This window comes from Rhinatrema bivittatum, chromosome 4, assembly GCF_901001135.1.
Source record: "Rhinatrema bivittatum chromosome 4, aRhiBiv1.1, whole genome shotgun sequence".
NCBI lineage: Eukaryota > Metazoa > Chordata > Amphibia > Gymnophiona > Rhinatrematidae > Rhinatrema > Rhinatrema bivittatum.
The window spans coordinates 63112075-63129674 of NC_042618.1; the positions used below are offsets into that span (position 1 = coordinate 63112075).

Here is a 17600-nt window from a genome sequence, read left to right on the forward strand (position 1 = left end):
CCCACTGCCTTCTTGGAAGCACAATGCTGTCAAACCACAGCACCCACTGTGCTTATGATATGTGACATCATTTGTTTATATAGTCCCGGTGGCAATTTTAAAATGAAAACATGGTTGAAGAGCCTAAACAGAGTCAGGGATGGGGCAGAGAAAGGACAGGGAATGAAGGGGCAGGAAACAGAATCCAAGTGAAAAGAGAGAGAAAAAGGTCCTAGGATGACCTGGGATACAGATAAGAGTAAGAAGAAAGGACCCAGGACAGGATGACAGATAGAAGGCAGTAAATTCTTGTCAAAATTAAACAGTTTTCCAACTTGTGTGTCTGTAGTTTGATCTCTATATTCTTTTCTCTGCTTGTTCTTGTTTTTTGTTCCTTCTCTACAGCCTTGTTTTTGGTGTCATCCTTTCTTTTCAGTTTCATTTCTCTCATCCTTTTAGTTCTTTTCTTTTAAATGGATATTGTAATAATCTCTTCCTTCTCTCTTTCTATTGCTCTCTTCTACTTGTTGGAATAGTGGGAATGGAAGTGGGCAGGGGCCAAGGAATGGATAAGACCTTATAGGAGAAAGTGGAGCAGGAATAGGGAAAGAGGCACACTCAGAAAGAGTCAGAATAGGAAGAGAATAGAGAAAACTAAAAGAGTGCAACAGAAAGAGAAGAAAGATTAAAATATCCACGCAAAAAGACAGATACCAAACAGAAAAGAAAGATGACACCAGAAAAACCACAGCCGTAGAGAAGGAACAAACAGGAGGAATCAGCAAATAGGATTCAGATCAAACTACAAATATACAGTTGAAAATGTGTTTAATTTTGACAAGGATTTACTGTTTTTCCTATGCTAGGTGACCTGTCTAAGGCAAAGGGCCGGCTCCCAGCTGTTATCCGGCCTTCTCATGTATCCTTGGGGTGTAAATAAGGTGTTATTCTGTAAGGCAGGAGGGGGTAGGTGGGAGCAAGTTAAAAATCTCTCTTTTAAAAACTATTGCCCATTCACAGTGCTGTGAACCCTTCTTCACAAGAATAAAAAATGGGAAAAGCTTATGGGCTTATCATTATCACTTCGCACAAGCACTGAAGCTCAAGGGGCGGCCACCACGGTAAGGTGAATATCCGGTAGTGACTCAGCACATGCTGCAGGACCCTCACAGCACCCCAGAAGAGAGACAGCTAAGACCACACAGATCACCGGGCACACGACTCTGCGGCAACAAATCAGGCCTCCTAGTCTCCATTAGCGTTTAAACGAGGAAGTGGGGGAAGGGGCGTCCTTCCCTCCAGGCCCGATTGTGGGTTTTCTTTACTTTCCTTGCCCGCGGCCATCCTCCCCCGGCGATCTCCGGAAAGCGGAACCGCAGCAGCGCAGAAAGGGCCATACTCACCCCGGTACCGATGGAACTCATTTTCACCACCCTAAAGACAGTCCGCCTTCCCTTCCACTTTCCCTTCTCAGCACAGTCACCGGCTAACAACACGCTCTCCCATTGCGTGGATTCCAACCAATCCTGCGCTACGCTTTACTTCGAGTTTGCTGACGCTATCGCGCTTTAGCCAATGAGAGCGCAGGACTGGAATACGCGGCGAGACGGATGGTGCATAGGTCACCGGAAGAGAAAATTAAAATAGGATGAAATAACCAAATGAGAGGTTCCGCATTCTTTTCTATTACACACTGGATATCCCGCATGTCAGATTTAGCTTTATGTATATTCTGTATATCTCTGTTTCCTGCACTGAGTTTCGGAAGATCGGGTTAACTTTGGAGTCGGTGCACTTACCTCCTTGTTCCACATTGCTGTGATTGTACAGAATGGCTTTAGTGCAGTGTCTCCCAAACTGTTTGCCTTGGAAAAATCACCCCTAGCTAATGGTCAGATCAAGATTAGCATTTGAGTTCTGTTGTTAGCCCCGCCAGAAACCAGGACTGGCTTTTAAATGTGTAAGAGCTGCGGTCTGATAGCATAGGAAGCACAAACATAATGTGAGAAAACGTTTTGGTCAGAGAGAGATAAAACACCTGGCACAGATTTCCAACAAAGGTTGTGGGATCCAAAACCATAACAGAATTCAAGCATGCATGGGGTAGTCACACAGTGTCCTTATAGGCAAAGGGAACAAGAAATCTATGTACTGTAGATTCTACTGCCATAGCTCACATAGAAACAGAGATGAAGTGGTATGCCCCTTCTTCCTAGCTACAGCAGGAGCTCCTGAATGTGGTAATTAATAGGCAGCCTGGATATCTGGGCTCTATTTTGTGTGGCATAAATTGCACCTAGCACTTCATCTTCCTTGTCTTGAGCCTCCTTCTTTGTGCCTTTCCATCCTCTGTCTTATCCCCAGGCTGAAAGATAAGGAGAGCATGCCCTGAGCACTGGAAATCTAAGTGTTGTAACAGCAGTGAAGGAACTCTGGCAGCCACATGCTGCAGCCAAGGTAACTAATTTAGGGGGTCATTTATCAAAATGTGCTAAGGCATTTTTGCATGCGTTAAGGCAAAGCCCTGTTAATGCATGTGATAGGCCCTTACCGCATGCGATAGCACCATATCGTATGGTGCAATGCAAATTTGGAAAACAGGAGTAGTTAGGGGTGGGGAGTGGGCTGGGTTTGTCTGTCTGTGAAGAACTATCACACAGACTTAACTACACCTTTTTGAATAGCGTTAAGCTGTGCGATAGCTGCCATGACCGGGTGGTAAGGTTTTATTGCCTTTCGTGATGTCTCCTGCAAGGCCTATTTTCAGTGAATTGAAGCTCCTCTAGGGGGGAGGGAGGGGGAGAGAGAGACTGGCCATAATGTCATCTCCCTAGATAGGTATTTGTATCCCTATGGTAGGCCCACCTAGTAGCTCGAGGTGAGGGGTAGGGGCCACTTTGACATTCCAAGTGAGAAGTACGAACAGAACAGTGGTCTCTTGTGAAGATTTGATGACCTTCGGAGTGAGGAAACTCACTGCAAGATGAGATTTGGGCAATGGTCTCTCCACCTAGCTTGATGTTATCCAGCTAGAGAGTCAGCTCTGGACACACAAACACAGATATTTCTTTATTTAGACAGTTTGAGAAGCCACCAGAGGTGGCAGTAGTGAGTAGAAGATGTAGCCCGGCTGGGTTAGTATTCCCCAAGACGCTGGAACAGCGGTTCCTCCGGTAGCAGTGCTGTAGTGGAGAGAACTGAGAGAATGAGTACAATAGCACATTCACAGAGTCCCAAATATGGAGAAGCCCTGAGATAGGGAGAGCTGGCCCTCGAGGAGCGAGTACCAGATCCCTGGGAGCAGAGAGACTTGTTGGCAAAGTACTTACACAGCGGTTCCACGTAGGAGATGGCACTGGCGCTGGAACGGAGGCAGGCCCTCGAGGAGCGAGTACCTGGTTCCAGGGAGACAGCTCTGAGGAGTAGATGATAGTAGTACTCACTGATGGTGTCTGTAGCGAATTAAGAACATTAGAAAATACCATACTGGGTCAGACCAAGGGTCCTTCAAGCCCAGCATCCTGTTTCCAACAGTGGCCAATCCAGGCCATAAGAACCTGGCAAGTACCCAAAAACTAAGTCTATTCCATGTTACCATTGCTAATGGCAGTGGCTATTCTCTAAGTGAACTTAATAGCAGGTAATGGACTTCTCCTCCAAGAACTTATCCAATCCTTTTTTAAACACCGCTATACTAACTGCACTAACCACATCCTCTGGCAACAAATTCCAGAGTTTAATTGTGCGTTGAGTAGAAAAGAACTTTCTCCGATTAGTTTTAAATGTGCCCCATGCTAACTTCATGGAGTGCCCCCTAGTCTTTCTACTATCCGAAAGAGTAAATAACCGATTCACATCTACCCGTTCTAGACCTCTCATAATTTTAAACATCTCTATTATATCCCCCCTCAGCCATCTCTTCTCCAAGCTGAAAAGTCCTAACCTCTTTAGTCTTTCCTCATAGGGGAGCTGTTCCATTCCCCTTATTATTTTGGTAGCCCTTCTCTGTACCTTCTCCATCGCAATTATATCTTTTTTGAGATGCGGCGACCAGAATTGTACACAGTATTCAAGGTGCGGTTCACCATGGAGCGATACAGCGGCATTATGACATTTTCCGTTTTATTCACCCTTCCCTTTCTAATAATTCCCAACATTCTGTTTGCTTTTTTGACTGCCGCAGCACACTGAACCAACGATTTCAACGTGTTATCCACTATGACACATGTACCACAACAGCCGGCTCCTCCCCAGCACTTTCTCTAATCCTATCTGGGTGATGCATGAGGTGTGCCACCTTCGCACCAGGCAGGCAAGTTACCAGGCGGTCCTCCCGTCCACCAGCCACCCAGCTATCTACATTTATGATGGCCAACCTAAGCCTTCCCTCCGGTACTGTAGAGGTTACTTGGGGTAAATCAATCAGGAGTCTGAGTTTTTTAAATTTAATTTAATTTATATTCCAACTTTCAGCACTTCAAAGTGCGTGACATTCAGGTACTGTAGTCTTCTCTCTTCATAGTGGGCTCACAATCTGACCCTGAGGCCACAAGGAGTGGTAACAGTGGGATTTGAACCCTGGCTTCCACACTGCTTGAACCACTAGTTGTTCAGCCAGCGAGCAGATGCGTTTCAGGGATGAAGATGAGGCAGAGCTCGAGGGGCAGAGTCAGCAGAATTTCAAATGTCTCTCCGGTACAGCACAAAAGTTGAGCCACGCACTTGGAAAATTGTTCTTGGTGATGAGCAGGAGTTGTAATTGTTAGTATTATTTGCCTGGTATATTGAGAGAATGTATTTTTTTATTCAGATGATCTTCAGCCGGTCAGCAGGCGGCAGTATAAGAGCGCAGTGTTCCACTGGCAGCAGGAGCTGGAGCTGAGGGGATGAATCCCAGGACCGATGTCTTCACCCTGCTGCTAAGGTTCTGAGAGAGAGAGACTGTAACACTGAGAGAGAGATGCTCGTTTCAGCAGACATTGCACTGGTTAGAGTGATAGAACGGGCTGAGAGAATGACAGTTGGAATTAGCAGAAAGAGAGAGAGAGACCTGTTTCAGCAGATCGGGAAGTACAGCTGTGGGGTGACAGGAAAAGGTTGCACAGGGCCCTCACATCTGACTGGGAAGGATGCAGCATTTCACTCTGTAGACAAACTGTTAAGCACCAGCAGTTGCTGTTCCTTTTCTTTTTCCCTCTTTCCTGTTTCCAGTTTTTCAAGCCTTTTGAGTTAACTGTAAATCCTTTTCTTATATATAATAACAAACATTCATTTATTAGCACTGTTTCTGTGAATGTGACAGGTGAGTTAGGACTGGGAGTCAGCAGGGTCGTGCACAAAGTCTCACACAGTTCCTTCAAGTTTTTGTGTCAGGTAGAGCTGGAGTAACCAACCAGCATCTGAATCAGTGGCTACAGATTGTGCTAATAAATAAACATTTGACTGCTGTTTAGTGATTCCTCAGTTGTTATTTGTTTTGTCTTTTCTGGGTCCCTTTTCTAAGGTCTAAGCTCCTCCCAGAGGAGGACCTAGTTTAGGGTAGTGAGTGGACTAAACCATTTGCTATAGCTCACTGGAGTAACTATTGAGGGCATACAGTTCCCTGTGATCTGAGGGACTCCTCGTCTCTGAGAAATCACTGATTAGCACTGTGAAATCCCTGAATACCAACAAAATGTTTCTTCATTTATATTTATAAACTAATAGGTCCATGCAGCGGTGCTGAGAGCAGGAAGTTAGCTGGACTTACCCAGGTACAAGTTCCCGCTGGATAGACCCAAAGACAGTGGAGTAAGTTTATCCAGCTCACTTCAGGGCTGCTACCCAACTAAACATAAGCCCCACACCCAGTCATTTCTTTTTATCCAGGTAAGTTAACCATTCATTGGCCCACAATTTTAACACTTTGTGGTTTGTCCAGCTAAATTCCAAACTCAGCCGGACAAATCCGCTGACCAAGGACTTTTAAAAGTATTACAGGGCACAAAGTGATGTTTGCAAAGGCTCCTTACCTTGTCTTCACTGCAATCATACACACACACGGGATACGGGATGTCAAGGGAAAATCTAATGCACCGGTGCAGAAGTTGGCAGGACGAGCGGAACCAGAAAGAGAAAGAAAGGAGATATGTGAGCATTTCCTGATGTCCTAATTTCCATCTGTGGTACAGGCATTGATCTTGGTTATTACAAAGTTAATTGTGTCCATTTCTGTATACAAAGTAAGGGGCAATTTTTCAGAAGAGCTCCAAGCGTTGATTACATTTATTGGATAAATTTTCAATCACAGCATGGCGGCTGGAAATGTTCCCAAATGTAGCTTAGCTGGTTCAGCACTGAGCAGCTTCCTGAAAACTTACCCTGAGCAGCTCCAGAGAATCTACCTTCACTGAAGGGCCTGCCCCTTAATCTAAAAAAAATACCCACCTGTCCCCTGACCCCAGAGCTTACTCCAGCCTCAGAGCCCACCCTTACCAAGACCCCTGACCTCACCCCTCCCCAGACCCCAGAGCTTACTCCAGCCCAAGCCCACCTTACCATGACCCCTGACCTCACCCCTCCCCTGACCCCACAGCTTACTCCAGCCCCAGAGCCCACCCTTACCAAGATCCCTGACCTCACCCCCTCCTGACCCCAGAGCCCACCCTTATGACCCCTGACCTCACCCCTCTTCTCCAGTCTTTGACTGCATGTCTCCATCCCCCTCTCCTGGGACTCGCATACACTGTGGTTATTACCCATGACCTGCCAGTGACAGAGCACAATCCTTGGACATCGTGCATCCCCCAGCAGGTAATTCCACCCCTCAAAGCAATTTCACTGCTCCATCTTACAAGAATGTCCCTCCATGGGGACTGTGCTCCCTCACCATCAATCGGGCCGCACTGCCAGTGAGAGGATGATGCCTCTAGTTTGTAAAGTGCATAATACTTTACATCTAAAGGCCGGCAAAGTTAGTTATTGTGTCTGAACTTAAAAATAAATGGAATAACATCAGTTATTCTCTCTCTGCTGCTGGAACTAGATAAATACCATAAGAAATGCCATTCTGGATCAGACCAAAGGTCCATCAATCCCAGCATCCTGTCTCCTAGAGAGGCCAATCCAGGTCAGCAGAATTCCAAAGAATGGATTGCTCGCCCTCATTACATTTCATCTGCCATTTAGATGCACTAATAATATATATTTATCAATAATGTCTCTATTCACCTTCCTCTCCCTCACCACTTGGAAGGGGCAGGAATAGAAGGGAAGAAGATAAAGGTAAACCCAGGAAATTCGGAGGGCATTTGTTTTACTAGAAATGTAGATTAAATTCACTTTTCAGGAATATTTGGGAGAAGATGGGTAATTTTTAAAAACCAGACAGACTGTAGCTGTAACTTACCGGGTTCTGAAATGGGATTGATAGTGGGAAAAGGGAAGGGCGTCAAGGATGGAAGGGGCAAGGGAGTGGGAGGTTGGGGAGGGAGGGAAGGTGAGGGAACACATTCACACACATTCACACACATTCACACGGGGAAGGAGGGGTGGGGACAGGGGAGGGAGTTACAGGGGTGGGATCACGACATGGAAGGGAACAGGGTAAGGGGAGAACAAGGTCTGGGGATGGGGCACAGTCATTCGTCCTCTTCATTCTTGCTTTTTTTCTTTATCTGTTAAATAAAGAAAGATTCAGACTTTAAAATGTGTAAGGCCGAACGCACATCACCATTATATACAGGGAGGACAATAATGAAAGCCATTTCTGGGGGTAAAGCGCTCTTTTATCCACAGAAATGGGCTGTTTGATTATTATCCATCCTCTACACAAGTTAAAGTAGGAGCATAGAACAGGGCGTGGGCTTTTCCCCATGTAGGTTTGTAAATATTTCTGGTTTGGGGTTAGGTCAGGGGGAAAACTATATGCAGAGTTTTCCTTTAACAACGTGCCCTCACAAAGAGCAGGCAGGGGTATTTTTGAGGGGGCAATAAACAAAGCAAAACTAGATGTGTACTTTTGCACTCATTATCACGCAAACTTCCAGGTTAAAATTCGCATGGGATTGGCCAGACCTTGTATACTTTGATTATTTAGGTCAAGGCTGTGAAACATCCAGATCCAAATGAGACCCACAGCTCAGTCCCAGGCAGCTGCTGCCAGAGCCCCAAACCAGAGGTTCATGGAGGGAGCTTTTGCTCCGTGTCTCTGACTCCCCTCCCCCCCATAATCAAATGTTCCAGGCAGGAGCGAGCATGATCTGCTGCCACATCTTTGATTTATCCCTCCCCCTTATTCTTGAATTAAATTTTCATAAGGACTGGAGAGTGGCACAAGAGCTCCTGCCTCATCCTTGGCTCCTTCCTGCAGCCTCCCACCCCAAGAAGTAAATGTTCACAGGGAAAACAGAGCAAGAGCTGCTGCTGCTCCTGGCTACTCCCCAGCCACCCAGAATTAAATATTCATGGCAGGAATGAAGAGCACACATCACATCTCTTCTTTTACCGCCCTGGAATAAAACATTCATAGCAGAAGTAAAGCAAAAGCTGCTTCAGCTGACACTTGGAGGTTAAACCCTTGCTTACTTGCTTGGATCTTGAAGGTCCTAGCAAGCACTGCAGAGGCCTTGCCTGCTCCTGCACTTGTGCCTCTCTCCTGACAACCTCCCACTCACTAACTGGGTTTCCCCTTGGATCTGGGGCAAGTACCTTTCCACCTGCTCCTTCATGAAGGTTTTCTGGGGACATTGTGACTCCCTTAGCCTGGGGTTTCACAGTATCCAGACAAATAAAGACTGTACATCCAAAAAATACAAGAATCACTGAAAAACTCACTTACCTAGGATCCACAGTGCTAATAAACAGCTTGTTATGAAGGCAGATCAGTGAACACAAAGGATTTTAAATAAACTGCATTAAAAGCAGGGGAAGAAGAAAAGGAATTTCACAGTAACTCCAACTGGTTTTTAAGTGAACCGCTTTGCAGAGCTGAATGCTGCACCTGACTCAGTCAGCTGTGAGGGTGCTGATAAGATCAGCTCAGACTGTACAACTGGCTACGCTTCCTTAGCTTAACAAACTCTCCCTGTCTGTCCCTAGTAACCCACAGCTCTGTCTGCCTCAGGGACCCTCAGCAGCAATGACTCTAATGGTAATAAAAGGGAATTTTACATGGGAGGGAAATAATATCCTCATTTCGGATCTCATTCAATCCAGTTATTCTCTCTAAGCAAGAAGAAGCAAAGGAGAAAAAGTAAGATGGAAGGGGGAGAGCAGGAGATAAGGCAGGGAGATTGATGAGAGAGGGAAGAGGGGAGATATGGAGAGGGGAGGAGAGCAGAGGGAGCTTTGGAGGGAGGGGTGGGAGGAGTTGTTACAATATTCAGTTGCAGGTAGAGTTGAGTTCTGCACTGCAATCCTCCTCCCCTTTCTCCTCTCGCTTGTAGTTCATTTCCATGTTGAGTCAATGCTCCTTCTCTTTCTCCTCTCGCTTGTAGTTCATTTCCATGTTGAGTCAATGCTCCTCCTCTTTCTCCTCTCACTTGTAGTTCATTTCCATGTTGAGTCAATGCTCCTTCCCTTTCTCCTCTCGCTTGTAGTTTATTTTCATGTTGAGTCAATGCTCCTTCTCTTTCTCCTCTCGCTTGTAGTTCATTTCCATGTTGAGTCAATGCTCCTTCTCTTTCTCCTCTCGCTTGTAGTTCATTTCCATGTTGAGTCAATGCTCCTCCCTTTTCTCCTCTTGCTTGTGGTTTACTTCCTGAAGCTTCAGGTCCTTTGGTCTCTTGCTATCCAGAGCCCCAATCAGCAGAAATGCTCACACGCTCTGCTCTCCAGCTCTGCCCTCCTCTCTCATGCTCTGCTTCCATCTCTCTCTCACTGCTTACTTTGCATAATAGACACCCTGGCAGCTTTGCCTTTTATTATGTCAGCTCCTGTCATCATAACATCACAAGAGGGGGGAGTGACCATGTGAGGCTGATGGTGAGGGGAGAGGAAAGGTGGCAGAGGAGGAGCAACTGAATTCAGTTCAGTACAAATTAATTAAAATAATCTGAATATAATAAAGAGGAAAGTTGCCCCATGTCTGCATCACCGGCGTGCAACCTGAACTCCGCCCCTCCCTCCTTGTAGTCTCCAGCTGTCTGTATGGAACTTGAACTCCCCTCTCATTCTGCACTCTCAAGCTCCTTCCCCTCTCATGCTGTGCTCTCCAGCTCTGCCCCTCTCCCTCACTGTACTCTGCAGCTCTGCCCCTCTCTCTTATGCTGTGCTCCCCAGCTCTGCCCATCTCTCCCTCAATGTACTCTCCAGCTCTGCCCTCTCTCTCACGCTGTGCTCTCCAGCTCTGCCCCTCCCTCTCTCACACTGTACTTTCCATCTCTGCCCCTCTCTCACGCTCTGCTCTCCAGCTTTGCCCCTCTCTCTCTCATGCTCTGCTCTCCAGCTCTGCCCCTCTCTCTCTCTCACGCTCTGCTCTCCAGCTCTGACCCTCTCTCTCACGCTCTGCTCTCCAGCTCTGACCCTCTCTCATGCTCTGCTCCCCTCTCTCTCTCACGCTGTGCTCTCCAGCGCTGCCCCTCTCTCTCTCAGGCTGTGCTCTCCAGCTCTGCATTAACCCCTTACTCGCCCACCTGCCTGTCCCCGAAAAGACATATTGGTGGCAATGAACAGCACAATCTTCCCGCTCCCCTCCCCTGGATCTCCTCACTCACTGGCTCCTATCGGACAAACAGGAGGAGGAGGAAGACTGAGGCCTTGCAGATCCTTCAGTGCATCCTCCTCTCTCCTCCTCTGAGACCAGAATGGTGCAGTTTCACACCCTTGGTTCAAAGCAGGATACTCAGGCACAATAAGGGAGGAGGGAGGATGTATCATGAATACTGCAGAGTCACTGTCCTATTCCTCTTCCTGGTTTGCTGATAGTACCCTCTGAGTGAGGGGGTCCATGGGCATGGGGAGGTCTTGTAGAGTGTTAACCTGAGATTGTGGGCTGGAGGGAAGAGAACAGACTGGAGAAATGGGGAAGTAAACTGAGGATGAGAGCAGTGAAGGGTTTGTGTGGTGGAAGAAGGGAGGAAGCTAATGTATCAGGGTGAGTGAGGGGTTTGGGAGGCGTGAATAAACCATGGAGAGTTATCAGGGTGAGTAAGGGGCTTGGGAGGGGCAAATAATTTGAGTGACCAAGGGGTTTATTGGGGGGGGGGGGAGAAGTGAAGGAGTGAGGGTGAGGGGGGGTCAAGGGGGCTTTGGAAAGGGGATCAGGTGGGAATAGCAAGTGAAAGAGAGGAGTGAAAAGGGCTTTGGAAGGGGGATAAGGAAAAGAGAGCATGGGGGTGTGGTTCTGCTACCAGACATCTTAATTACGCACTTCCTACACTTCCTTGGATTGGTTTTACTGCTGGTGGAATGAATGATCCATGAAATGTCTGTCTCTCGCCCCTGGTCCTCTCTGCATGTTTTCTCTCTTTTCCTGTCTGAGCTCAGCCTCTCCCTGACCTGTAACTCCCAAGTCTGCACAGCCCAGGCTCTCTGCTCACAACACAATGCAGTGATGGTGTCAGCGAGAGGAAAGCAGGAATCTGATCTTGTTAGCAGGACCTGAACTTTCTGATTAATCGTGGCGCAGTCAGACATTAAACTGAGGGGGGGGGATCTTAGTTAACTGATGGTTCTGGATGCTGGTGCTAATCAGTCTACAGCACTCCTAGATGTACACAGCTCTCCAGCCCATCTCAGTCCTGGAATTTGCTGTCAGATTAAAGAAAAACATATCTCTGGAAAACTGAAGAATTGCTGGCCTGGAGGATTGTTTTACTTCCTAAATATTTTATAATATCCTATAAATAAATCTGACAGAGCTTCTCTACATCCCTGCGTCATATGGATTTATTCTCTTGTGAGTGCCTCTCTCCTAACAATCTCCCACCCACCAACCGGATTTCCAGTTACCTATGTGCAAGTAGCCTGTCCACAAACTACTTCCCAAATCTGCTCACTTTCAGCCTCACACCATGACCACTTATCTAGAACAGAGGTGGCCAACCTTTCATGCACCAAGACTCGTGGAATCAGAATTTACCAAAGGGGGTCCCAATGAGTGCCCCTCATCCCTTCCAGTCTCTCTCTCCCAATCCCCCCACCCTGTCCCTACCAGTCTCTCACAATCCTCCCACCAGTCTCTTCCCAGTCCCCCCTATCTCTTGCCCACATCCTCTTCCCACCCGTCTCTCTCTGTCCTTCCACCCTGTTCCTACAAGTCTCTCAATCCCCTACCTTATTCCCACCAGTCTCCACCAGTTTCTTCCAGTCTCTCTCTTTCTACTCCCCACCATTCTCTCTCAATTGTCTCACACTGTCCCTACCAGACTCCCTCTGAATGCCCCCATCCTATCCTCACAAGTCTCTCTATCAGGCATCCAAAGATTCTCTCACTCCGTCTCTCTGCAGCCCAAGCATAGACCCTGCAACCTCCACAATAATAATAACAGGGGCTCAGCCCTCAATCATTCTTTTTCTTCCTCTAACTTGACCCCTTCTTTCTCTCTCCTTCCCCTCCTGTTCTCTCTTTGTCTCTCTCTCCTACACCATCCTCCATTACCCCTGCTGGATCTCACACACAACTCTCCCTATACCCCTCCAAGACTAACTCCCTCCTGCACGTCCATCTTTCAAACCCTCCTCCTTCCCAATCTCCCTCTGGCTTTCTCTCAATCCTCCACCCCATCATACCTCTGGCTCTCATTCTCTCCCTCCCCCATCACTAAGTCTGACTCTGTTACCCTCCCTCTTCCCCTTCATTACCTATGACTTTGTCACCCATCCTCACTATCCCTCTTCCCCCTGTCACTTCTAGCTCTGTCACTCTCCCTCCTCTCACACCTGGAGGAGATAACGGAGGCAGAGAGGTATATAGAGGAGACCTTCAGGGACATCGTACAGCAATCGCACCTCCACTCAGTCAACCCTGTGCTGCCTTATCTGTATCGTTATTAACAATGTATGAATCGCTGGGTGCATAAGGCTGAGCGATTTACAAAGATTTGTACCTAATCGCATAAAACCACATATTGCAAACAGAGACTAAAGTATCAGAGCAAATAACTCCTGCCCAATTAAGAGTGTTTCTATAAGAATAAACAGCATAATTACAAAAATGCTAATCTGTACAAGGAAGTTTTTTTTTTATCTCAGCCCTGAATTTCTTTGTGTCAGTCTCTAGCTGTAGATGGATGGGGAGAGAATTCCAAAAATTCAGGGAAAACAATGAAAAAGATCTCTCCCGTGTCTCCTGCAGTTTGGGGGATGGAATTTCTAGCACGCCCTGGGTGGGAGTACGCAAATTTCTAGTAGGAGTGTAAATTTTCAGTAATGCATTAGCCAGGGAAAGGAGTGGAGCTGAAGAAGATTGTGCACCATAACAGCAATCTTAAACTTCACCCGCCATTGAACTGGAAGTCAATGTAACTTAGCCAAAACAGGTGTAATATGCTTGCGATTGTGTGTACCAATGATAAGACGAGTTGTAGCACTTTGAAGACATTGAAAGGCTTTTAACATGTAGGCAGGAAGATCCAAATAGCTCACATTACAGTAATCCTGGAGGGGCATAATTAAAGCCTGGACAACTGAGCGAAAATCAGCTGAATTGAGGAGTGGTTTAAACCCACACAGAGCCCTCCGTTTTAAAAAACAGATGTCATGCTGGTTTTTATATGCTGCTGAAAAGAGAAAGGTCACCTGGAAAGGGAGCTTCACCGATACAGTAAAGTCCGCGGGAGAGCGGGTGAACACCCGTTCTCCCGGCGCGCACACCAGCCACTCGCCGGTGTGTGTGATGCAGTATTTAAATTAGGTCCGGCAGTAGATCCGGGCAAAAGGAGGCGCTAGGGACACTAGCGCGTCCCTAGTGCCTCCTTTTTGACAGGAGCGGTGGCTGTCAGCAGCTTTGACAGCCGACGCTCAATTTTGCCGGTGTTGGTTCTCAAGCCCACTGACAGCCACGGACTCGAAAACTGGACGCCGGCAAAATTGAGCATCCGGTTTTCGGCCCAACGGCCGCGGGCTGAATTCAATTTTTTTTTACTCTTCGGGACCTCCGACTTAATATCGCCATGATATTAAGTCGGATGATGCACAGAAAAGCAGTTTTTACTGCTTTTCTGTGCACTTTCCCGGGTGCCGGCAGAAATTAACGCCTACCTTTGGGTGGGCGCTAATTTCTGAAAGTAAAATGTGCGGCTTGGCTGCACATTTTACTTTCTGTATCCCGCGCGCATACCTAATAGGGCCATCAAAATGCATTTGCACGTTGAGGGCGCTATTAGGTGCCGCGGGTTGGACGCGCGTTTTCCTCCCCTTACTGAATAAGGGGTAAGGGAAAACGCGCGTCCAAGAGCAGGCTAACAGTGCGCTCCGTCGGCGCGCACTGTACTGTATGCCAGGAAGTGATACTGTAGCTAGGACCTGCCCTCAAGGTGATGCATTATCCCCTCATACCCAGGATACATCCCCAGGAGGGAAGACTTAGGGTGGCCTTTGTAGCTGATGATTTGATCATTAGGAATGGAGATAGTCGGGTGGCTGGTGGACATGGGGATCGCGTAAACTTGCCTGCTGGGTGCTGGACCTCACTATTGGAACCAACTTTTGACAATGATTACGGGTATTGAACTGAACACAAATTTCAGAACTTCTCAACCCAAAAAAATAAAAAAAACAGAAGACAGTGGGTTGTGAGTGTGACTGATCAGCTGTATTTAAATGTCCAGAGCGGAGCAGGTAATGTGGATATGGGACAGGCTCATGTGGTCAAAACAAAAGCCAGGGAAGCATTCATAGTCCCTCAATTAATTATTTTCCCCAATCCCAGCTCATCCTCACCAGTTTCCTCCCTCCTGCTCCATCCCATGCACATCACAGTCTCTTCCCCCACCCTCTTCTGTCACCATCCCTCTCTCAATCTCCCTTTTCTCTCATTCTCCTTTCCCCACTCCCCTTTTTACTCCGTCTACACTTAATTCTCCCCCTCCTGCTTGGGCATACTTTGAAGTTTATATTTGGAGGGAGGGGGGTTTAATTCCCCACTTCCAGCTCCACTCCCTACATCTGTTTAGAATGCCCTGCTTCTCATTTTCCCACTGAGCTGTCCTTCTCTGTTCCCCTCCCAGTTCCTCTTTCCATCCCTGCACTCCCCAGCAGGTTCCTCCTCAGCCAGCTGCCCTTCTCTGCAGGCTTGGTGCAGCCATCCCCTCAATGATTCCCACCCCTCATCAGCAGGTTACCTGGGCTGCTGCAGGGGCAGGACTAGGCAGAGGACACCATGCTGCTCTTTTGTTTGGGTGCTGTCTCTCCCACCCTGCCCCCTCAACAGAGCTGCTTGTTTAATTTCACTTTAGCAACCCAGCAATGATGATGTCATAGCCTGGCCTCTTAAAGGGGCAGATTATATCAGCACCACAGGGGCAGGCACAAAAGTACAATAAAAAGAATCAAATTAAAACGGAACTAAGATAGATTAAAATAAGGCAAGGGGGAAAAGAGAAGCAACAGATGGCACTTACCAAGTTCATAAAGGAGTGATAAGCTCCCACAGGCCCTCAGTGATAGAATGCACAGCCCCCTCCTCCTTGGGCTAAATAGAGGCACAGGGACTGCAGCAAGGGATGCTGGGACTATACAAGAATCGATACACATCGCAGCCAGCCTGAGTTCCATTTAGAGCATTACTCACGAGAAGGATCTCCCTCACAGGGCTGGCCATGGTGAATAGGAGTGCATGCAAGCCTCATCACTTCACTAGGATATTGCGATTCCGGCACAACAACATTGCCATTTGGGTATCCTTCCTGGCCGACTGCAATGGGTTACCTCTGAGGCAGGAGCTGGCACCTTCCAGCAGGGATCTTGGACGCCTTCAGAGGATGGAGTCCACCGGGATGCATGGGTTGCCGCACCCAGGTCAGACTGAAGGGGGAGGTACCTGCATCAGTGGAGCCAGGAACGGAAGTCCTGCTCCACTTACATGGATTGATTGCCGACTACCAGGGGCCTCAGAAGAGGATCGTTAGCCAACACTAGATGGTCAACTGCACCTGGGCCAGACACCTGGATGAGGATAGGAGTAACTCAAATGTTTTTCTTAGCCCTGAATTTATTTCCCATTGCAGGCTCTAGTCCTTTAAAAAACTAAGCTGCAAAACAAGCAATAATATTTGGGTGCGACAATCAAGAGGTCGCCCTGGTGCTTAATCATCTATCGATACGCTAGAGCACGAAACGTGTCGGGCTAAGTTCCTTTTCTCCTCTTCCTGTTTTTCCCTCTCTTCTCTCGCCCCTTCTCTCTTCCTATCTGCTTCCTCTCTCTCCACCCTGGTTTTTTGTAATTTCCTCCTTCAGTTATATTGTAAACCGGCATGATGTACCCACGAATGTGGATATATAAAAGCTAATAAATAAATAAACAAGTAGATTATTTGTAAACCTGTATTGATTACACCATCACAGCTATTTATGCTGGTGCACAAGCCGGTAGGGTGACCTTGTTGGCCCGGGTGGGGCCCCCTTGCTTGGAAATCACAGCGGGGGGCCAGGCATAAGGGGCTGCCTTGCTAGAAAACACGGCTGGTAGCCTGGTGGGGGGGGGGGGGGCCCGGACTGGTGCCGGGAATGTATTTGGCTCGCACCAGGATTGATTAATCACAGCCGAGGGATAGGAACCACAGGCTCGGACCATCCGTCGGGGGTTGGTTGTCGACTACCAAAGACCTTATATATCGTTTCTTAAACTGTAGCATATTGTTAGCTTACCACGAGAGACAGGTAGGCACCCCTCCTCTTTTTCTTGCCCAACGCAAGGTAGGAGGACTCGGGTCTCCTTAGAAAGAATTACCATGTAACAAACTAGCTTAGAGCCTTGGTTTTTGTTGTGTCTGTCGCTTCTCGACGCCCTCTCTCCGCCCTCCTTACCTCTTTGGCGACTCCCTCTTCACCCGTGGGAAGTTTGGCTGCCGCGGCGTCCTCCTGCCAAAGTCCTCCGGCGTCCCCGGATGATGCTGCAACCCGCCATGTTTCCTGGAGGCCTAGGGGCGCGCACGCAGTGCAGCCCCGACTGAAGTTCTGGCGTGGGCATGAACCTCAGGGGCGTCCCCCTGAGATGACGTCATCCGCTACGTATATTTAAGGTCTCAGAAATCGCTAACTAATCGAGTTAGCAAGGGATACTCTACCTAAGCTACTCTGCCTCCTCGGACTTACCAGGGGTACCCGCTCCTCGGGGGCCTCGCTCTCTCTTTATTTCAGATTGCAGTCTGGAACCGGAACTTGCTCCTCAAGGGCCCACGTTCGCAGACTTGTTCCTGTATTCACTTCTGTCTGGAAGTCATCACTGCCTGCTACATCAGTGAGTTACCATCGCTCTCTCAGAGCTTTCCCTGGAACCAGGTACTCGCTCCTCGAGGGCCTATTCATTCCAACTCCTGGGCTTCTATGAGACCATTGTGTGAGTGTTCTATCAAGGTTCCTTATCTGAACTCTGCATACCTGTCTACTCACTATATTCAGTTTCTCAACAGCTCAGCCATCCAGGGATCGCTGTTCCAGTACCTGAGGGACTACAGCCCTGCCGGGCACTCCAGCTCACT

General features: G+C 47.9%; 1 protein-coding gene and 1 long non-coding RNA gene across 2 annotated transcripts in view; one reads left to right on the forward strand and one right to left on the reverse strand.

The window, feature by feature from the left end:
* PSMA3 (proteasome subunit alpha 3) overlaps positions 1 to 1527 on the reverse strand; it is a 63703-nt gene extending 62176 nt beyond the window's left edge. The window contains exon 1 of the mRNA XM_029598225.1: positions 1383 to 1527. Within this exon, the coding sequence (XP_029454085.1) occupies positions 1383 to 1403 (21 nt within the window). The 5' untranslated portion in view covers positions 1404 to 1527. The remainder of the gene's footprint in view (positions 1 to 1382) is intronic.
* A 36-nt stretch (positions 1528 to 1563) lies between these two features.
* LOC115089861 lies at positions 1564 to 5427 on the forward strand. The gene is made up of 3 exons (XR_003856254.1): positions 1564 to 1647; positions 2344 to 2436; positions 4790 to 5427. It is a non-coding gene; the product is annotated as an uncharacterized LOC115089861 (long non-coding RNA).
* Positions 5428 to 17600: the final 12173 nt, after the last annotated feature.